At 31.6% G+C, this 16,617-nt stretch overlaps 1 protein-coding gene across 1 annotated transcript; it reads left to right on the top strand.

The window, feature by feature from the left end:
* The first annotated feature begins 13,889 nt into the window (after positions 1–13,889).
* On the top strand, positions 13,890–15,731 carry LOC124890244 (inactive protein RESTRICTED TEV MOVEMENT 2-like). Its single transcript, XM_047402068.1, has 2 exons — positions 13,890–14,116; positions 15,031–15,731. The coding sequence occupies exons 1-2, from the start codon at positions 13,993–13,995 to the stop codon at positions 15,552–15,554; spliced, it is 648 nt and encodes a 215-aa protein (XP_047258024.1). The 5' UTR covers positions 13,890–13,992; the 3' UTR covers positions 15,555–15,731.
* The last annotated feature ends 886 nt before the right edge of the window (positions 15,732–16,617 follow it).

Below are 16,617 nucleotides of genomic sequence, written 5' to 3'. Positions count from 1 at the left end.
GTCCTGGTTTAGATCGTGACATTTGTCAATTGAGAAAAATGAAAGAGTGAATGGTAGAATGAAATTTGTTTTACACTACCATTTAGATTTATAGCGTGTTTAGTGAAAGTTTAGGTACAAAGCTAAAAGAACTAAAATATTTTAGGTTTTTTTTTTACCCTTCACTTTATTCCTGAATCATCATAGAAAATTTTCAAACTGTTTGTCGATAGAGAAAAAGGAAATAGTGATTTGCAATATGAGATCCCATAGACTTAGGTTACAATTATTTAACTTTTTCTCATGAAATTAGTAATATTATTAGGATACTAACTTTCAACGAATTTATGATTCTACTATGAATTTCCTTACAATCAAAATATAACAAACAAAAGAATGAAGTCTAACTATAAAATCTGAATGAACTGGACAAAAAGAAGAAATAGAGTTTTAACTTTACCTAGAAAATTAAGGAGATGTGCATATTAGTTTGTCTTTCTATAAATTTAGGTTTTTTACCATGTTATTTAGTTTTAATTTTAGATTTTAGCATTGTAATCTTTTATTTAATTTAGTTTTTTTTTTTCTTTATAAAAAGAGTCTTATACCTAAAGGAACTAAAAGTGATTTCAGGTAGAAACCTAAAAACATCGAGATACTTTATGCATATTTTTGACCCTTCATTTTAATCATCAAGCATCATGTTCATGTCAATCCCTTATTGTTATTATAAATGAAATTATACCCTAATCTTAAAATAAACGTGTAAATTCATTTTAAAAACATCATTTGTCCTGAAAATTATTATGCTTATATTTTTGCATAAAGTCTTTTGTATTGACGTGAGATCCACGTGCAACGCACGTACCCTAAACTACATATATATGTATATATACATATATATATATATATATATATATATTTATACATATATATATGTATGTGTATATATACTTATAAGAGATCCGGTCCTTACTTGGTATCAGAGCCATGGCATACTCTTAGCAATAGTTGTTATATGTTCAACACTCTTTTCATAATGAATATCATGAGAAAACACAATACTGTTAAAAACAGTAAAGAGGAATATGATATGCCTTAACAATTGGATCTACTTAATAAGTGGATGACCCCAAAAGTTCCACCCAGAACGTTATACCAACTGGGTACCTTTGAAAAATTAGGGTTAAAACAAGTTGTAAAAACAACTGAAGAAACCCTTACGATTGATAATGATCATGCAACTTTCAGACTATTGTCCGATAATGATTTAGCACCTTATAGAGAATCTTATAGATTCATGCATATTGGGTAAATTCAAGTTGCTTTTAAGCCACTAATCCTAAGGGGTTTGCCATAAAGCTTTGTAACAGCTTTAAGAGATGGCAGAAACCAAGATTGAAAAGTCTCTTATAGGGACTGTCCAAACAAGCCTGGCCTATGGGCCTGTATATTTTAATGCATAACCAAATTTGCAGATTTCTCTTAGTGATGAGAATTCTTTGAATGCTTTAATCTTAAGTATTAAATTACATGGTTATAATTACATGCCTGGTACTGAGGTCATATGTATTATTTACATAATATATTATAAACCTCTTTATACTTTGAATCCTATGTATAAAATTATGGATTTAAAAAATGAGACTATTCTTATGGAAACCAATTTTGGTAGGTCTAAAGTAGTAACTAGACGACCTATTGAATGGGATGAAATAGATTTTACAAAAGAATGGATCCTTGAGAATACAACTCCTCGTAAGAGTAATCTCGACAGTGAGATTTCAGAGGTGGAACAGACCACTGATGGTACTGTGAGAATCACATTTTCTAATTCCCTACCTCTAATAAATAGAGCTAGTGATTTGCATATCACAACTTCATCGAGATTAACAAGATCAACATCTTCTTATATATTCCCTATTGATTATATTATTAATTCTCCATCTAGAGCTTCTACTTCTCAGATTAGAGAAAGTTCTAGGATGAATAATATCAAAACTGATAGCAATTATATTGCTAATGCAATTTTTGATATGAATCCAACAGAATCTAAAATGGATTTTTTCACAGGTCTAAAATGAATAAAGACAAAATTGATTTTAGTTCGGGATCTCCGGCAAGAAAAAAAAATCTCTGAAGAGTTTTTATGCCCCGATGGGAACTTTTCAGAACATGGCTTTTTCAAAACTTTAAAAAAAATGAAAAAATAACTTTTCAGGAAGAATTTTATAAAGATCTTTCTGTTCATAATAAAATGATTGCTTTTGTGCCTTGGTTTATGACCAAGTATGTGGATAATTATATTTCCATGCTTGCTAGGGATTTTAAATTAGCTGATGGCAAGATCACCTCGTCAGTCATACCTCCCCAACAATCTTTTCAATTGTAAAAAGAAAATAAAGTATTCTATTTTACTGCTATTACAAAACTGATAGAGAATGATACTGCTCTAATCACTGGTCAAAATGTTAACATGATGTTAAAACAACATAATTACGCTAATATCTACATGAGCATATTAGAAGAACAAACAATTTGTTACATGAAAAAATTGATAAGATTCTTGCTTAGATCAAGAAGATAGAGCTTAGTAATACTAAACAAAAAAATATGGACAAGGTTGTTACTGCTACCTCTAGTATTCAGCCTCCACCTGAAATCAAAGATTTCAAGATAAGTAATGACTTAGATGATATACAAAAATTGTTAAAAGAAAAATTCAGTGGGTTAAAGATAAACCCTATCCATGATGGTAATACTGCAAAAGGACAATGATGGTCCTACTGAGGTTAAGAAACTCACAGAAAAATTCACGAGAAAATCGGTCCAAAAAATATTCTATTATCCAAAGCCTACTCCTCAAGATGTTCTATTTAAAGAATAGGGATTGTACGTTCCTAACAGCTTTAGAGGAGATGAAATCTATGAGTTGAATGTAGATGGTCTAACTGATAGACAGATCTCTGTAATGGTACATAGAATGTTGATGTACTGTACAATCTGCAAGGACAATCATAAGATTAATGATAAGGCTATAGCAGAAATGATTACTGTAGGCTTTACTGGTCAGCTTTAAGGTTGGTGGGATAATTATCTCACACCAAAACATAAAGCGAAAATTATAGGTGCAGTAAAAATAGGAAATGGTCAAGAGACCTTGAATGCGGTCTATACTTTAGTTATTAATAGTATTGAACACTTTTCAAGAAAATAGACTGATAATAGTGAAAGTATCAGGACTTTACTCCAGAATCTTAGGTGCAAGACTTTGACATCTTTTAGGTGGTATGAAGATGTTTTCTTATCCAGAGTCATGGAATTACTTGAGAGTAATAGCACCCATTGGAAGTCCATATTTGTAGATAGTCTTCCTATGTTGTTTATTGAAAGAGTTAGAAAACCCTGAGAGGTTATAACCTGAGTATTAACTATAATGAGCACACATATGGAAGCTTAATCAATATTTGTACTCAAGAAAGTCTAGATTTTTGTAGATGGTCTTCCTATGTTATTTATGGAAAGAGTTAGAAAACCCTGAGAGATTATAACCTGAGTATTAACTATAATGAGCACACATATTGAAGCTTAATCAATGTTTGTACTCAATAAAGTCTAGATTTATGTAATGAGATTAAGCTAAACCAATAGATTAAGAGACACTGTCTTAATGAGAGACAAAAATTAGGAGAATTCTACGAACAATTTGCCATAGATGTTCCTAAATCTTCTAAAGAGCCTCATAGGCACAAGAAAAAGAGATTCTATGAAGATAAAAAGGCTAAGGGAATTGAGAAAAAATATAAGAGAAAAAAGGATTATAAATCCAAAAATGAGAAGGCCAGAAAGACTAGTTCTTGCTACAGATATGGTAGATTTGGCCACTTTACAAAAGATTGCAGAGTAAAGGTAAAGATCAAGAGTCTTACCCTAGATGAGGAAGTTAAAGACTCTTTATCCAAGATATTGCTTAATTTCTCTCCAAAAAATTCTAGTCCGGACCATAGTGATAATGAGGGAAGGTATTCGTCCACAGATGAAGATTTATGTGTCCTTTATAATGAGGATTATATGTCCTCAGAAGATGAATGTTTTTCCTATCAATAGGGACAACCTTGTAATAACAAGGAAGAAAAAGATGTTTTTTATAACATCTACTCTCAATTTCAAGATATGAAAATAAATGTCTTGAAAGAAAATAAATTAGCAACTCTAATTGAGATGCTAAAAAACTTAAAATTGGAGGATAACCAACCATCTACTAGTTATTCTTCCAAAGAGGGGGTAATTCCTTGTATCCCCTCCCAAAAGGAACCTTATACTATGACAGAAGTTCATAAACTTCTAAAAGAAAGACAAAAGATTGTTGGTATCCCTGCAACAACCCAAGACCTTAAGAATGAGATTGATAATCTCAAAAAGGAAATATCCTTTATTAAGAGTCACAATTTGACTTTAGATAAAAGGGTTGCTTCCCTAGAAAATCCCCCTGTAACACCTACTGTGGTAATCCTTACTCTTTCTTTGCCTAAGAAAGACTTTCTCCAGACTTTGGAGGCAATTACTCAACAACATTTTTATGCAAAGGTAACTCTTTTAATTGATTATAATTATAAAAAGGAGTTCACAACTCTCATTGACAGTGGGGCAGGCTGTAATTGCATCCGAGAAGGTCTGATACCTTCGAAATATTTTATGAAAACCACTCATGTAGTAAGAAACGCTAGTGGGCATAAGATGGGGTAGAATACAAAATCCCTAAGGCATATGTTTTTCAAGATAAATTATGCATGCTAGAAACTTTTGTTCTAGTAAAAGATATCAGTGATAAAATTATTTTGGAAAAATCATGGTTTGTGCATATATATCCCATAATTCGATGGAATGAGAATGGTGTAATTGACTCTTTTGAAAACAAGAAAATTAAGTTTGAATGGTGTGAACTGCCTTATACCAAATATATAAATATTATCAAAGAAAAAATACTTTCAAAAAATAAACAAATGGAGTTTTCGAAAAACAAAATTTACAGTTTGACTATTAATCAAACTCTTCAAAATCCAAAACTAATTGAAAAAATAGATTTATTGAAGAGTCACTTTTCAATAGAAATATGCGGAAATCACCCAAATGCTTTTTGGCAAAGAAAAAGGCATGTGGTTAGCCTTCCATATGAAGAAAGTTTTCAAGAGGATAATATCCCTACTAAGGCAAGACTTTGCCAAATGAATTTTGAATACATTGAATTATGTAAAAAAAGAAATTGATTCTCTTTTGGATAAAGGTCTTATACGACCTTCAAAATCTTCATGTCATGCACGGACTTTTATGTTAATAAACATGCTGAACAGTAAAGAGGAGTTTCGAGGTTGGTTATAAATTATAAACCTCTCAACAAAGTCCTCAAATGGATCTGGTAGTCAATTCCTAATAAAAAGAATTTATTAGACAGATTATATGATGCTCTATTATTTTCTAAATTTGATTTGAAATCAGGTTATTGGCAGATCCAGATTTTGAAAACAGATAAGTATAAAACTGCTTTTAATGTTCCAATGGGACAATTTGAATGAAATGTCATGTCATTTGGATTAAAAAATGCTCCTTCAGAATTTCAAAAAATCATGAACGAGATATTTATGCCACATACCAATTTTATAATTGTCTATATTGATGATATCTTGGTGTTCTCAAAAAGCATAGAGACACATTTTAAGTATTTGGATCTTTTCAAAAAGATCATTATACAAAATAGCTTGGTTATATCGAAGCCAAAAATGCTACTTTTCCAAACAAAGGTGAGATTTTAAGGTCATAATATTGACCAAGGGAAAATAATCCCTATAAGAAGAAGTATTGAATTTGCTTCTAAATTCCCAGATGTTATAACAAACAAAACTCAATTGCAGGGATTTCTGGGAAGCCTGAATTATATATCTCCTTTTATAAAGGATTTAACAAAAGACACAGCTATCTTGTATGATAGACTGAAGAAAAGTCCAAATGCATGGATAGAGAGTCATACTCTCACAGTAAAAAATATCAAGGTAAAGGCTAATAACCTACCATGTTTGACACTAGCAAATCTCAATTGAAAAAAAAAATATTGAGACGGATGTGTCTGATATTGGCTATGGTGGAGTTTTGAAGCAATATTCACAACAAGATAAGTAGGCTTACATTATTCAATTTTATTCTGAAAAATGAAATGCCAGCCAGAAAAATTATGCAACTGTAGCTAAGGAAATCCTTGCTATAGTTAAATGTGTTCTAAAATTTCAAGGCGATCTTTATAATCAAAAGTTTGTTATATGAACTGATTGTCAAGCTACTAAATTTATCTTTAATAAAGACTGTAAGCACGATGTTTCTAAGAAGATGTTTGCAAGATGGAAAGCCTTATTGACTCCATTTGACTTTGAAATTCAATATATAAAGGGTTCAGAGAATAGTCTACCCGATTTTCTGACTCGTGAGTATATAACTTAATGTTTTCTTTACTCCAATTTAGGATAGCATCCCAGGGATCCAGTTCCTCTTATAGAGGATGAGGAAGAGGTAAAATGAACTCAAAAAAAGGCAGAGAAAATGTCCTCGCTCAAATTGGCAATCAAAGGCATATAGCCTCAACTATTGTAAGCTTGAGTTCATCTGATCTGAATACGGATCAACAAATGTACCAAGACTTTTTGGATTTCATGAAATCAAAATCCAAAATACAAGAGAAAGATGAGGTTCCTTCTTATTCCAGTATCCTTAGAGATGATAATGAAAATACAGAACTATATGAGAAAAATAAAAAAAAAGAGGTTATACTTCTTCTGGAAAATCATGACCTCTGATGGAGAGAAAGTCCATGGCAGCTGATGCAAAAATATTTAGATAATACATTTTATACTACGGCTACATATAAGTACCGTACATATTATGAGACAATACTGTCTCAAACAGTATCTACAAAAATACAACACTTTTATGCAAATGCAAATATTCCTAAAGATTATATTTTTTTAAAAATTATAATCAAAAATATCTTTTCTCCTGAAGAATGGGGCTTGAGTACCCTTAAAGAGAAAGAATACATACATTCAGAATAGCAAAAAATTACTGTTAAATACAATTACTGAGATTATATAGAAAGCTTTGATAAAATTTTATTATGTGAGAATCCTGAGAGATCTCACTCATGATTTGTGAAAGTTTGTGAAAATGTTTACATATAGAGCATACCAAATTGGTTTGTCCAATGGTGGATTTTGCATGGTACCCCAGCAACAAATTTTTCTGAACCATTTTAAAATCTGTATAAGAACTGGGTAGAAGTATCACCTATACTTTAAAAAATGCAGAAAGAAAATATATATTTTGAAGGAATATCAACAATGTATTTCTTCATTGAATTCTCTATTCCTTGGATCTTGAAATGGTCCATAGAGATAAAATCAAATGTTGATAGTTTATTACGTTTAATGCGGATTTAATATACTAAATTTTGGAGTAAATTAAACCAGCAGATGGCAAATAAAAATATCCATGGACATTAATTGATTAAATTAATAAAATCAACTGTTACTCAATACAAACAGCAAAGGGAGATGACTTCGCCTCATGAGAAGGAAGAGCATAGTCCATTCAAAAACATTGCTCGAAAACTTCAAATGAAGAAAGGAACAATGTACAAAGGTGAAATATTGGCTTCATACATGGAAGATTTCAAACGAGAATTAATGAGGAATCTTGATCAAGGATGTCCTTCAGACATGTCCATATCATCCGTAGGTCATACCACGGAGAATGAAGGAAATTGCTTAGCTGGGGAATCCCAAAGCATCTAGAGCGATGAAGAATTAGATCTTGATGAATACTTGAAGAAGTTCAAGGATACACTGGAAGAATCTTCCGAATCCTCAAAAGAAAAGGGGAAAAATAAATTATCACAGAACCCCACCAGTGGAATTATTGGGGTGACAACTATGATAGCAAAAAACTTTTGAAAAGCAAATAGTAAAGGGAATTAACTTTCTGAAAAAGTAAAGGTTATTTATGAATAGTAGAGGTCAGTTGTGAATAGTAAAGACCATTTATTATTTTGTCTTTTTTTTGGAGCATTCATTATATAAGGAGCTCATTTTCATTTTTAGAGGCAGTTTTTTAGACCCCCACTCTGTTCACTACTCTCTTTCTCCACTCTCTTGTAATATATATCTTGATTTAAGATAAAAGCTTTCGATTCTAAGCACATTCAACCGTAGCAAGGTATAATTTAATATTTTGTAACTTAAATTTTAATTTCTTTACTTGTTCTTAGCCTAATGATAGGCTAAATACTTAGCGTTGAACTGTAACAAACTAAGCTACTAGTACGGTATGGCATAAGATGTTCAAATAGGAACCAAATTATCTAATGATATTAAGGTCGCAATTCATAAACCTGTAGTAATAGATTTTGATTCAAGGCTCATGCTTGAGGTCCATTTGAAAGGCCTGTTAGCCAGGAGGGCGTTAAAGGCTATGTTTTGGACCCTTTTTTGAATTAAATCTAACACTATAAGTTTATACTTTGCTTGTAAATGTTCCTGGAATATCATTGAAGCGATCCAGTCTTTACTTGCTTAATTTGTTTGTTTGCAAAAGTGCCAATTACACCATTCTCATCCCATCGAATTATGGGATATATATATATGGGTCTTGCTAACATACTACATAAAGGTAGTAAGTTAGCAATGACCCCATTTTTGTTTACTAAAATGCCCTTAGTTTAAAATAATCACTTTATTGATGAGTGTGGACTTTTTGTCCTTTTTCACCTTAATTTTTCAATTTCCCTCCAAAACCAATCTTCTTCAATCCCCCCAACCTCCCACCCATCTTCTTCAATTACCCCCTTCCTCCCACTCTACACACAAAATCTTTCAATTAAAAATTATACGCAATCTTACTACATTTATGCAAGAGACTGTTTCTACGACTTAAATCTATGACTTTCTAGTCACGATAGTAATACTTTACCAGTTATTCTTAGTTTAAATTTTCTGTTAATTAATAATTTTTTATGTGATGTATAAAATAACAACACGACATATAATTTGAGATGGAGGAAATAATATTATGAGTCATGTGATACGTGTAATATACAAACAAACAAATGTTCATCCAACCACATCACTAAATGAATCTTCATGTATTTTTTATTTGTCATTTTATTTAAATATCACTCAAATAATAATACTTCCTTTGAATTATTAGTGTTTGATCATTAATAGTAGAAATTACTTTTAACTAATTCCTATAATTTTCCACAAAACTAAATTAATAATAGTTATGCATCAATCCAAATAATGTAAAGTGGATTGCGGTAAGTTGAAACGAAGCTACAACCATTTTTACTTGTTTCGTCTGAATCTACTAGTTTTGAGGCAAATCTTATAGGCGTATTCATAGATTCGAAATCCTAAAATTCACCTATAACGATAAGTTGAGAGTCGAATAAAATTAATTAATTTATGATTAATATAACTTTAAAATTATGTAGAATTATAAATAATTGTATTATTGTAGAAGATGGGTGGGGGTGCATGGGGGTGGGGTGATTGAAGAAGATGGGTTTTGGAGGGAAATTGGGAAATTGAAAAATTAAGGTGAAAGATCAAAAAATCCCTAATAATTTCTATTTTAAAGATATGGCAAGGATACTCTGGTAAATTAAAAAATGGGGAGGATGCTAACATACTACCTTCATGTAGTATGTTAGCAAAACCCTATATATATATTCCCTCCGTTTAAAAAAGAATTACTTACTTTTCTTTTTAGTCCGTTTAAAAAAGAATGATCTCTTTCCTTTTTCGGCAATACTTTAATTTTAACTTTCCACGTGATATATTTAGGACCACAAGATTAAAGGATATTTGGTACATTTGACACAACTTTAATTTAAAGTCATAAGATTCAAAAATTTTCTTAAACTTTGTGCCAAGTCAAAGTAAATCATTTTTTTTTAAACGGAGGGAGTATATAAGTGTAACAGAAAAGGATGTAGAAAGGAGACATGCAGTTCACATGGAAAATTATTATTCCAACTTCTTTCTCACATGCCAAAGATAGAATAGATTCCTGCTACAAGTAAATTCTCTGAAGGAATTTTCTTTTTTCCCCGGAGAAAATTCATGAAGAAGGATAAAAGAAAATAGAAATTCACTAATGGTCACCATCATAAAGACGTTGCTATGTGCCCATTCCCTTTTGATGCATGTATAAACTTCTATTTGTCACCTGGAAATTGAACCTCATATTGATTGCGTGTTCCGTCAATTAAATTATGTTTTTATAATCGACAAATCTTCGAGGTTTCTTACTTCTTACATTTTTTTGTGTGTGGTTTATATATAATAAGAATAAAATATTATTCTACTTTCAAAAACAAATTTGATCAAAAAAATTTAAAAATATTTCCCTTCATATTTAATACACCCAAACTATTACATAAAAAAATTGATGACTCATAACTTAAACATATTTATTTATGTGAGATTTAAAATGATAACAAAACACCATATATACAACGAAACTGTTTACCAAAAAAAAAAACAACCAACGAAACTGGAATACTACCGAAATATAGAGTTAATAACTTAAATGGTCACTTAATTTTGGACTTTTATCCCAGAAAGTCACTTAACTTAGAACTTTACTCAGAAAGTCACTCAATTTTAGATGTTTTACTCTGAAAGTCACTCAATCCATTTTATTATTTTTTAAACTAATTTTTGCTTGTAGAATTTTTGCTTTAATAACAAAATTCTGAAAAATACAAAATATTCATCTAATGACCCTTCTACCCTTTATTTCATTTCATACCTACATTTAAATTCTTGAGAGCCTACAATATTTCATGATTGATTCGCGAGATTCTATTAACTACGATACCAATATATTAATTTACGTGGCCTACAGTGTCTACCTTTTCTTTGAAAGCAGAGGTTTATCTTGCCTTTGATCTTGTTCAATGAACATAGCTTTCATTCTATGTAGAGTCCTAGTCACTCATGTACTGCGTGAATTTTTGTTATGTCCATGAAATCTTAAAAGCTAGTTGACCATACAACACGTAGTTTTCTTTCATTATGCTCATCAGATTGACTTGCAACAGATAATAGTCAAGATAGAAGCTAATGATCAAAGAGGTGATTTATATTTGTCTTTCTTCCAAGGACCAGTTCATCTTGTAGTAAGTAAGATCATACCGTGACAATGTCTATAAGTTCACAATTTGATTATAAGTAGGTGAATTTCAATTGTCTTTGATAAAAAAGTCGTCTATAAATACCATTCAAATGTCATTGAATAAGCAACATTATCCTATAACAAAAAATACTGCTTATAAGATTAACATATGGAACTAATGAGTAAAGGGTATACAAGCACAAGTTTTAACAAAATAAGATACTTCGAGCCTTCTATTTGAGATTCACTTGTTGTTCTCCTTGATTTCATCTTCAAAAGTAAAATTTGAAATATAGCTTTCAATCGAGATAAGAGGGAGGAGAAATCCCTAACTAGGAAAAGAGGAATAAGGAAAAGTGGGAAGGAGAAGCTAGAAATTCTAAATTAAAGGGGAGTGAAGATAAAAGGAAAAAAGGCCATTAAAAGAATATTTTATATTTTTAAAAATTTTGTTATTAAAAGAAATTCCACAATAAGCAAATATTAGTTTAAAAATAAGACAAAATAATTTGATGGACCCTTGTACTATGTCCATTTTGTAATGTGACACTTTTACTTACATGTTTGTCATCTGGACCCTTGAACCCATTAAAAAGTAACATTTTAAATACTTTTTTGGTGAGTGTAACACATTCGTCCCACGTCAGCTGCCATGTAGGTTTTCGCGTTTGCCACATCATCTTCCACGTCATTTTTAGGTATTACATTAAATTTTATGTCATTTTTAAAACTCTACATAAGAAATTAAATATTAAAATTAAATTTAATTAAATAAAATTTTTGTATAAATTGTAGAAAAATTTATAAAATATATGCCAAGAATTATAAAAAATCAGTCATAGCATTTTCTTCATTAGGCAAAAAATATTTTTTAAAAATTAATCTTTACAGATCAATTATCAAAAAAAGAAGAAGAAAACTTTGACATCCATAAACACAAAACACATAAAGATTGTATTTTTATTCAAGAATAGTGAATTTGGACTCAAAATGTCAAGAATTGTCAAAATCAATCACACCATTTTCTTCATCAGTCAAAAAAACTTTTACAGATCAATTATAAAGAATTTTTTTTTGACACACCATGAACATAAAATTCCACATCAATCGGATAATTCTCCATCTCCAGCGCCCCTTTTGGCCATATTGAAAAACGTACAGATAATTCACCAACATTAATGACTCTTCTTCATTATCTAATGGTTCATCTTCATTATTATTTTCACTGAATTCTAATGATTTTATGAGTTGAATTTTTTTTAAGAGAAGTAATAGTGCAACTACAGAGAAGGTCAATTGAGGCAGCTATTGATCATTGTAAGTGTTATAAGAGACATTGAGAAATGGATCTTCTCCTTTCTGCTTCTCTCATCCATAAACCCTACCAAAATCCCCCCAAAAAATCAGCCGAAACTCTTTCAAATAATCTATTAATAAAAAAGAATGCGGAATCAGCAACAATGACTTCTTTTTCTTCTCCGTCACCATTCTCTATCTCCTCCTCAGTTTTCCGGCACCTCATCAATCAACCTCTATTTCAGGTAAATCAATCTGTCACTTCTTCAACTATCCACTCATGTGCATTTCATATGGACTCTTATCAACCATCTACCTTTCGTAATTTCTCCACATCTGATGTTATGAGAGGTAAAGGGTATGGAGTGTCGAGGGGTACGTTTAATCGGGTTATTGAGAGATTTGAGAAGGAAGAGATGAATGGCGATGTGAAGAAACTGAAAGAGTTGTATGGTTCTTCTGAGTTGGTTGAGAATTTGAGCAAGGATATTTGTTCTAGGGTTTGCAAATTGATTCGTAGAAATGTATGGGGAGACGACGGGGAGACGATTGTGGGAGCTTTGGGGGCTGCAATGGTGGTTTCTGGGGGCGGGGGTGGAGGGGAAAGGGGAGGAGACTTTAATTTTTAAAAATATATTTAAATTAGAAAAGCTTTGGGGGGTCTTTTTTTTATTTCTTTAAAATTATTTTAATATAAAATTGTTCAAAAAAATTACCCCCACTCGCACCTTAGGCACGTGCTTACACGTACTTTGTCCTAGTCAGTCATTTTAATGCCACATAGGTCCAGTCAATGGTCAAAGGGTTTAAAATGTTGCTTTTTAATTGGTTCAAAAGTTCAGATGACAAACATATAAGTAGGAGTATCTACATTACAAAATTGACATAGTACAAGGGTCCACTGAACCATTTAAAAGTAATAAAATGGCTTGAGTGACTTTCTGAGTAAAATATCTAAAGTTGAGTGACTTTCTGAGTAAAATTCAAAGTTAAGTGACTTTGCAGGATAAAAATACAAAGTTGAGTGACCATTTAAGTTATTAACTCCCAAAATATATATGAAATTAGTTACGCTAGTTTTAGTTGCGTTATACATAAATATTTTCTTTCTTAACCAGCTTCTAAACACGCCTTACCACTACTAAAGTCTTGGCGGACAAGATTATGTTCCCATACGTGTCAAACCATTAATTCCTCAAATTGGAAATTCCTAAAATTTGAGCCCCAAACTTTGTTTCCTAATATTTTGTTTCCTATTTAAGAATTCTTCTTAGTTTTTTTCTAGTGCATTCAAACAATACTTGGCAAAAGTTAATAAATAAAGAATGGCATGTAACTATGTGCAAGGAATATTTAATTTGAAAGTAAACAAAAAAGAAGAATCCCAAAGAAGAATCCCAATACGAATATCTGCAAATATATGTTCTAACATCCTACAAACTCCTATTCTTAAAAAGGAAACATTACAAAATCTGCAAAAGAAATTAAGAAAAAAAGATGGAAAATGGGTACAAAGATAGATGTAGCTGTTGTAGCCACTCAAGAATATATGAAGATTTTGTGCCGTCATCAGAATTGGTTCATGGAAAAGACTATGATACCCTTCTTCTTAATCTACCAGGTGAATGCAGCTCCTCATTTTTTGTCCCCGGCGGTATTACTATTTCGTCGAAAACTTTTACTGTTTGATAATATAAATAAGATTTTTTGAAACAACAATATGTATATATACGATAGGCGAACATGAAAATGATGCTGCTTGATATATATATACAAGATTTATTGAAACAACAATATGTATACATATGTTAGGCGAACAACATGAAAATAATGCAACGTATTCATTAATATGTTACAAGAAACAAATTCTTAGAACCCTAGAGCTTTAGACTCCAGTATGTTTCGCAAATTTTTTTCCAAAGCTAAAGAAGTGTTATCTTTTTCTTTTAAAAAAAATTGAGCATTTTAGAGAGTTGAAATATTTGCCCAAGCTATTAGGAAAAGAAAAAGTGCATTGTAATAAAAGTTGCTTTTCAGAAATTGAATAATGTAGCTTTAATGGCTCAGCTGATAAAGCCCGTAAGCCCTCAAGCTTGTTAAATTCAGGTTGTAGCGCTTTGCCTTCCTTAACTAATGCTTTACTATAGGGTGCTAACACACAAAAAAAATTTGGAATTAGCTATGAGTTAGTTTCATCGCAAATTACTTGTAGCTAACAGAATTTTATGATAATTTATGTCTATAATAGGGGCTAAGTAAGATCAGCGACAGATTTCATCGTCTAATTAGGAAATTTCCGTCTCTAAATCCATTTTTTTAAAAATAGTTTTCGTCTTGTGCACCTTTTACCAATGAGTTCTAGTCTTTAATGGGAAATTTTACATTTCTTGCATTACATTTCTATTTTTTTGTTCGCTAAAGTCCCCATTTTGATTTCGCTTTACCCTCAAAGCTCCAACAGCTCTTGACACTTTTTTGTGCTTTTCGCTTTTGACAACTTCAAATTTTCCAATAACAAACATCTAAATTCTGTAGGTTTCAAGAAAGAAGAGGTGAAGGTTCAACTTTGCAAAACAGGAATTCTAAAGATCAGTGGTCAAAGGCCAGTCAATAAATTCTTGAGCTTTCAAAAGGACATTCCTGTTTCAAGAAATTGTGACAAAAGTAAAATCAATGCAAGGCTTGTAAATGGCATTCTATATGTCAAACATCCAAAACTCATAACAAAAAAAGAAAAAGAATTGCCAGCCTCAACTAGTGAATTACCAGAACAGGATTACAAGAAAACAGAATTAGATGACTTAAGCAAGCAGGACAACGCTGAAAATTCCCATGCCAAACAAGAACCAAAGACTATTAGTCCAAATATCAGTGAAAAAACACAAGTTAAACAGGATGAATCGACAAAAGATGACACAACACGAAATGCCAGCGATTTATTTGCAAAGTTGAAGGTGTCTAGGCAAGTTATGAACATGGCCCTGGCTGCTGTGGTGGTTCTTGGTTTCGGTCGTTATGTTGTCAATGTGATGAGGTCTCCAAAGAAAGCTAAGGAATGAGACTAAGCCGGCTTGTCTTGCTGCAATTCGAATTTCAAAGTTGAGAAATTGTGCATTCTCTGTTGTGATTGTAATCAGAAGTTACAAGGATTCATATTGAAATGTAATGAATGAATCTGTCATTTATCAGAACAAATAACAGCATTTGAATAAAACATTGGTGCTAGAGGTGTTAAATGGACGGGTTGGGTTGAGATTGAGGATATTAAATGGGTTGAATTGGATATTGGGTTGGGTCATGACCCGCCCAAATTTACTTTGAGTTAAAATGAGTTAGATTGAAATGGGTTAAAAATCAGGTTGGGTCTTGACTCGTTAAATTTGACCCGCTTAATTTAATAAATTTTAACATATTGATATTATCTTTTATAAATCCAAACTCAAGAAAATAAATTTGGACGAGGTTGGAAAGCTGGGTGGGTGGGTAGGGAGTGAGGGTGAGAGTAGGGTAAGAATGTTATTTCTTTAAAAATAAAAATTTAATTTTTTGGGGAAGAAGTATGGAGTAGGGGGTGTGGGGTAAGGGGTCGGGGTAGGAGGGGTGGAATTTTAGGATGGGGTTGAGGTAAAAGAAAAGAAAATTAAAAGAAATTTTTTTAAAAAAAACTAATATTTTTTTCTAAAGAAAAAATTGGGTGTGGGCGGGGTGTGGAGGTGTGGATATTGGGGGTAGGGGGTAGAGAAGGGATGAAGATTGAGGTAAGTGTTTTTTCTTTTAAATATTTTATTTTAAAAAATATATTTGTTGTAGCTGCTAAGACAGCAGTGTTTGAGAGCCTCTACGCAGGGTTAGAGGAGAAAGGCGGGGAAAAAGGTTGTATAGGCTTGCTAAGGCTAGGGAGCTGATACGGGATTGACCAAGAACACACAAAACACACACTCAAAATAGTCCACAAGTTCAAGAGAACCAAGAACCCTTTGAGTGACCCTTCTCTGATTCAAGATCTACAACAAAAACACAATGTAATGAGGTGATTAACACCTATTTTAAGCAAATAACAAACTAGATTAACAACATGAGAATGAAGAACAAGATGAACTTAACAATGGGAATAACAACAAC

This window comes from Capsicum annuum, unplaced genomic scaffold (genome assembly GCF_002878395.1).
Source record: "Capsicum annuum cultivar UCD-10X-F1 unplaced genomic scaffold, UCD10Xv1.1 ctg1489, whole genome shotgun sequence".
In the NCBI taxonomy this organism is placed as follows: domain Eukaryota; kingdom Viridiplantae; phylum Streptophyta; class Magnoliopsida; order Solanales; family Solanaceae; genus Capsicum; species Capsicum annuum.
The sequence above is the reverse complement of the archived record's forward strand: the minus strand, read 5'-3'. Positions and strand labels throughout refer to the sequence as shown.

Bases quoted from the DNA above. Each gene is read 5' to 3' on its own strand.
- LOC124890244 (XM_047402068.1), top strand. From the start codon at position 13,993: ATGGAAAATGGGTACAAAGATAGATGTAGCTGTTGTAGCCACTCAAGA. The intron at 14,117-15,030 runs GTGAATGCAGCT...TAAATTCTGTAG, and splicing joins CCTTCTTCTTAATCTACCAG to GTTTCAAGAAAGAAGAGGTG.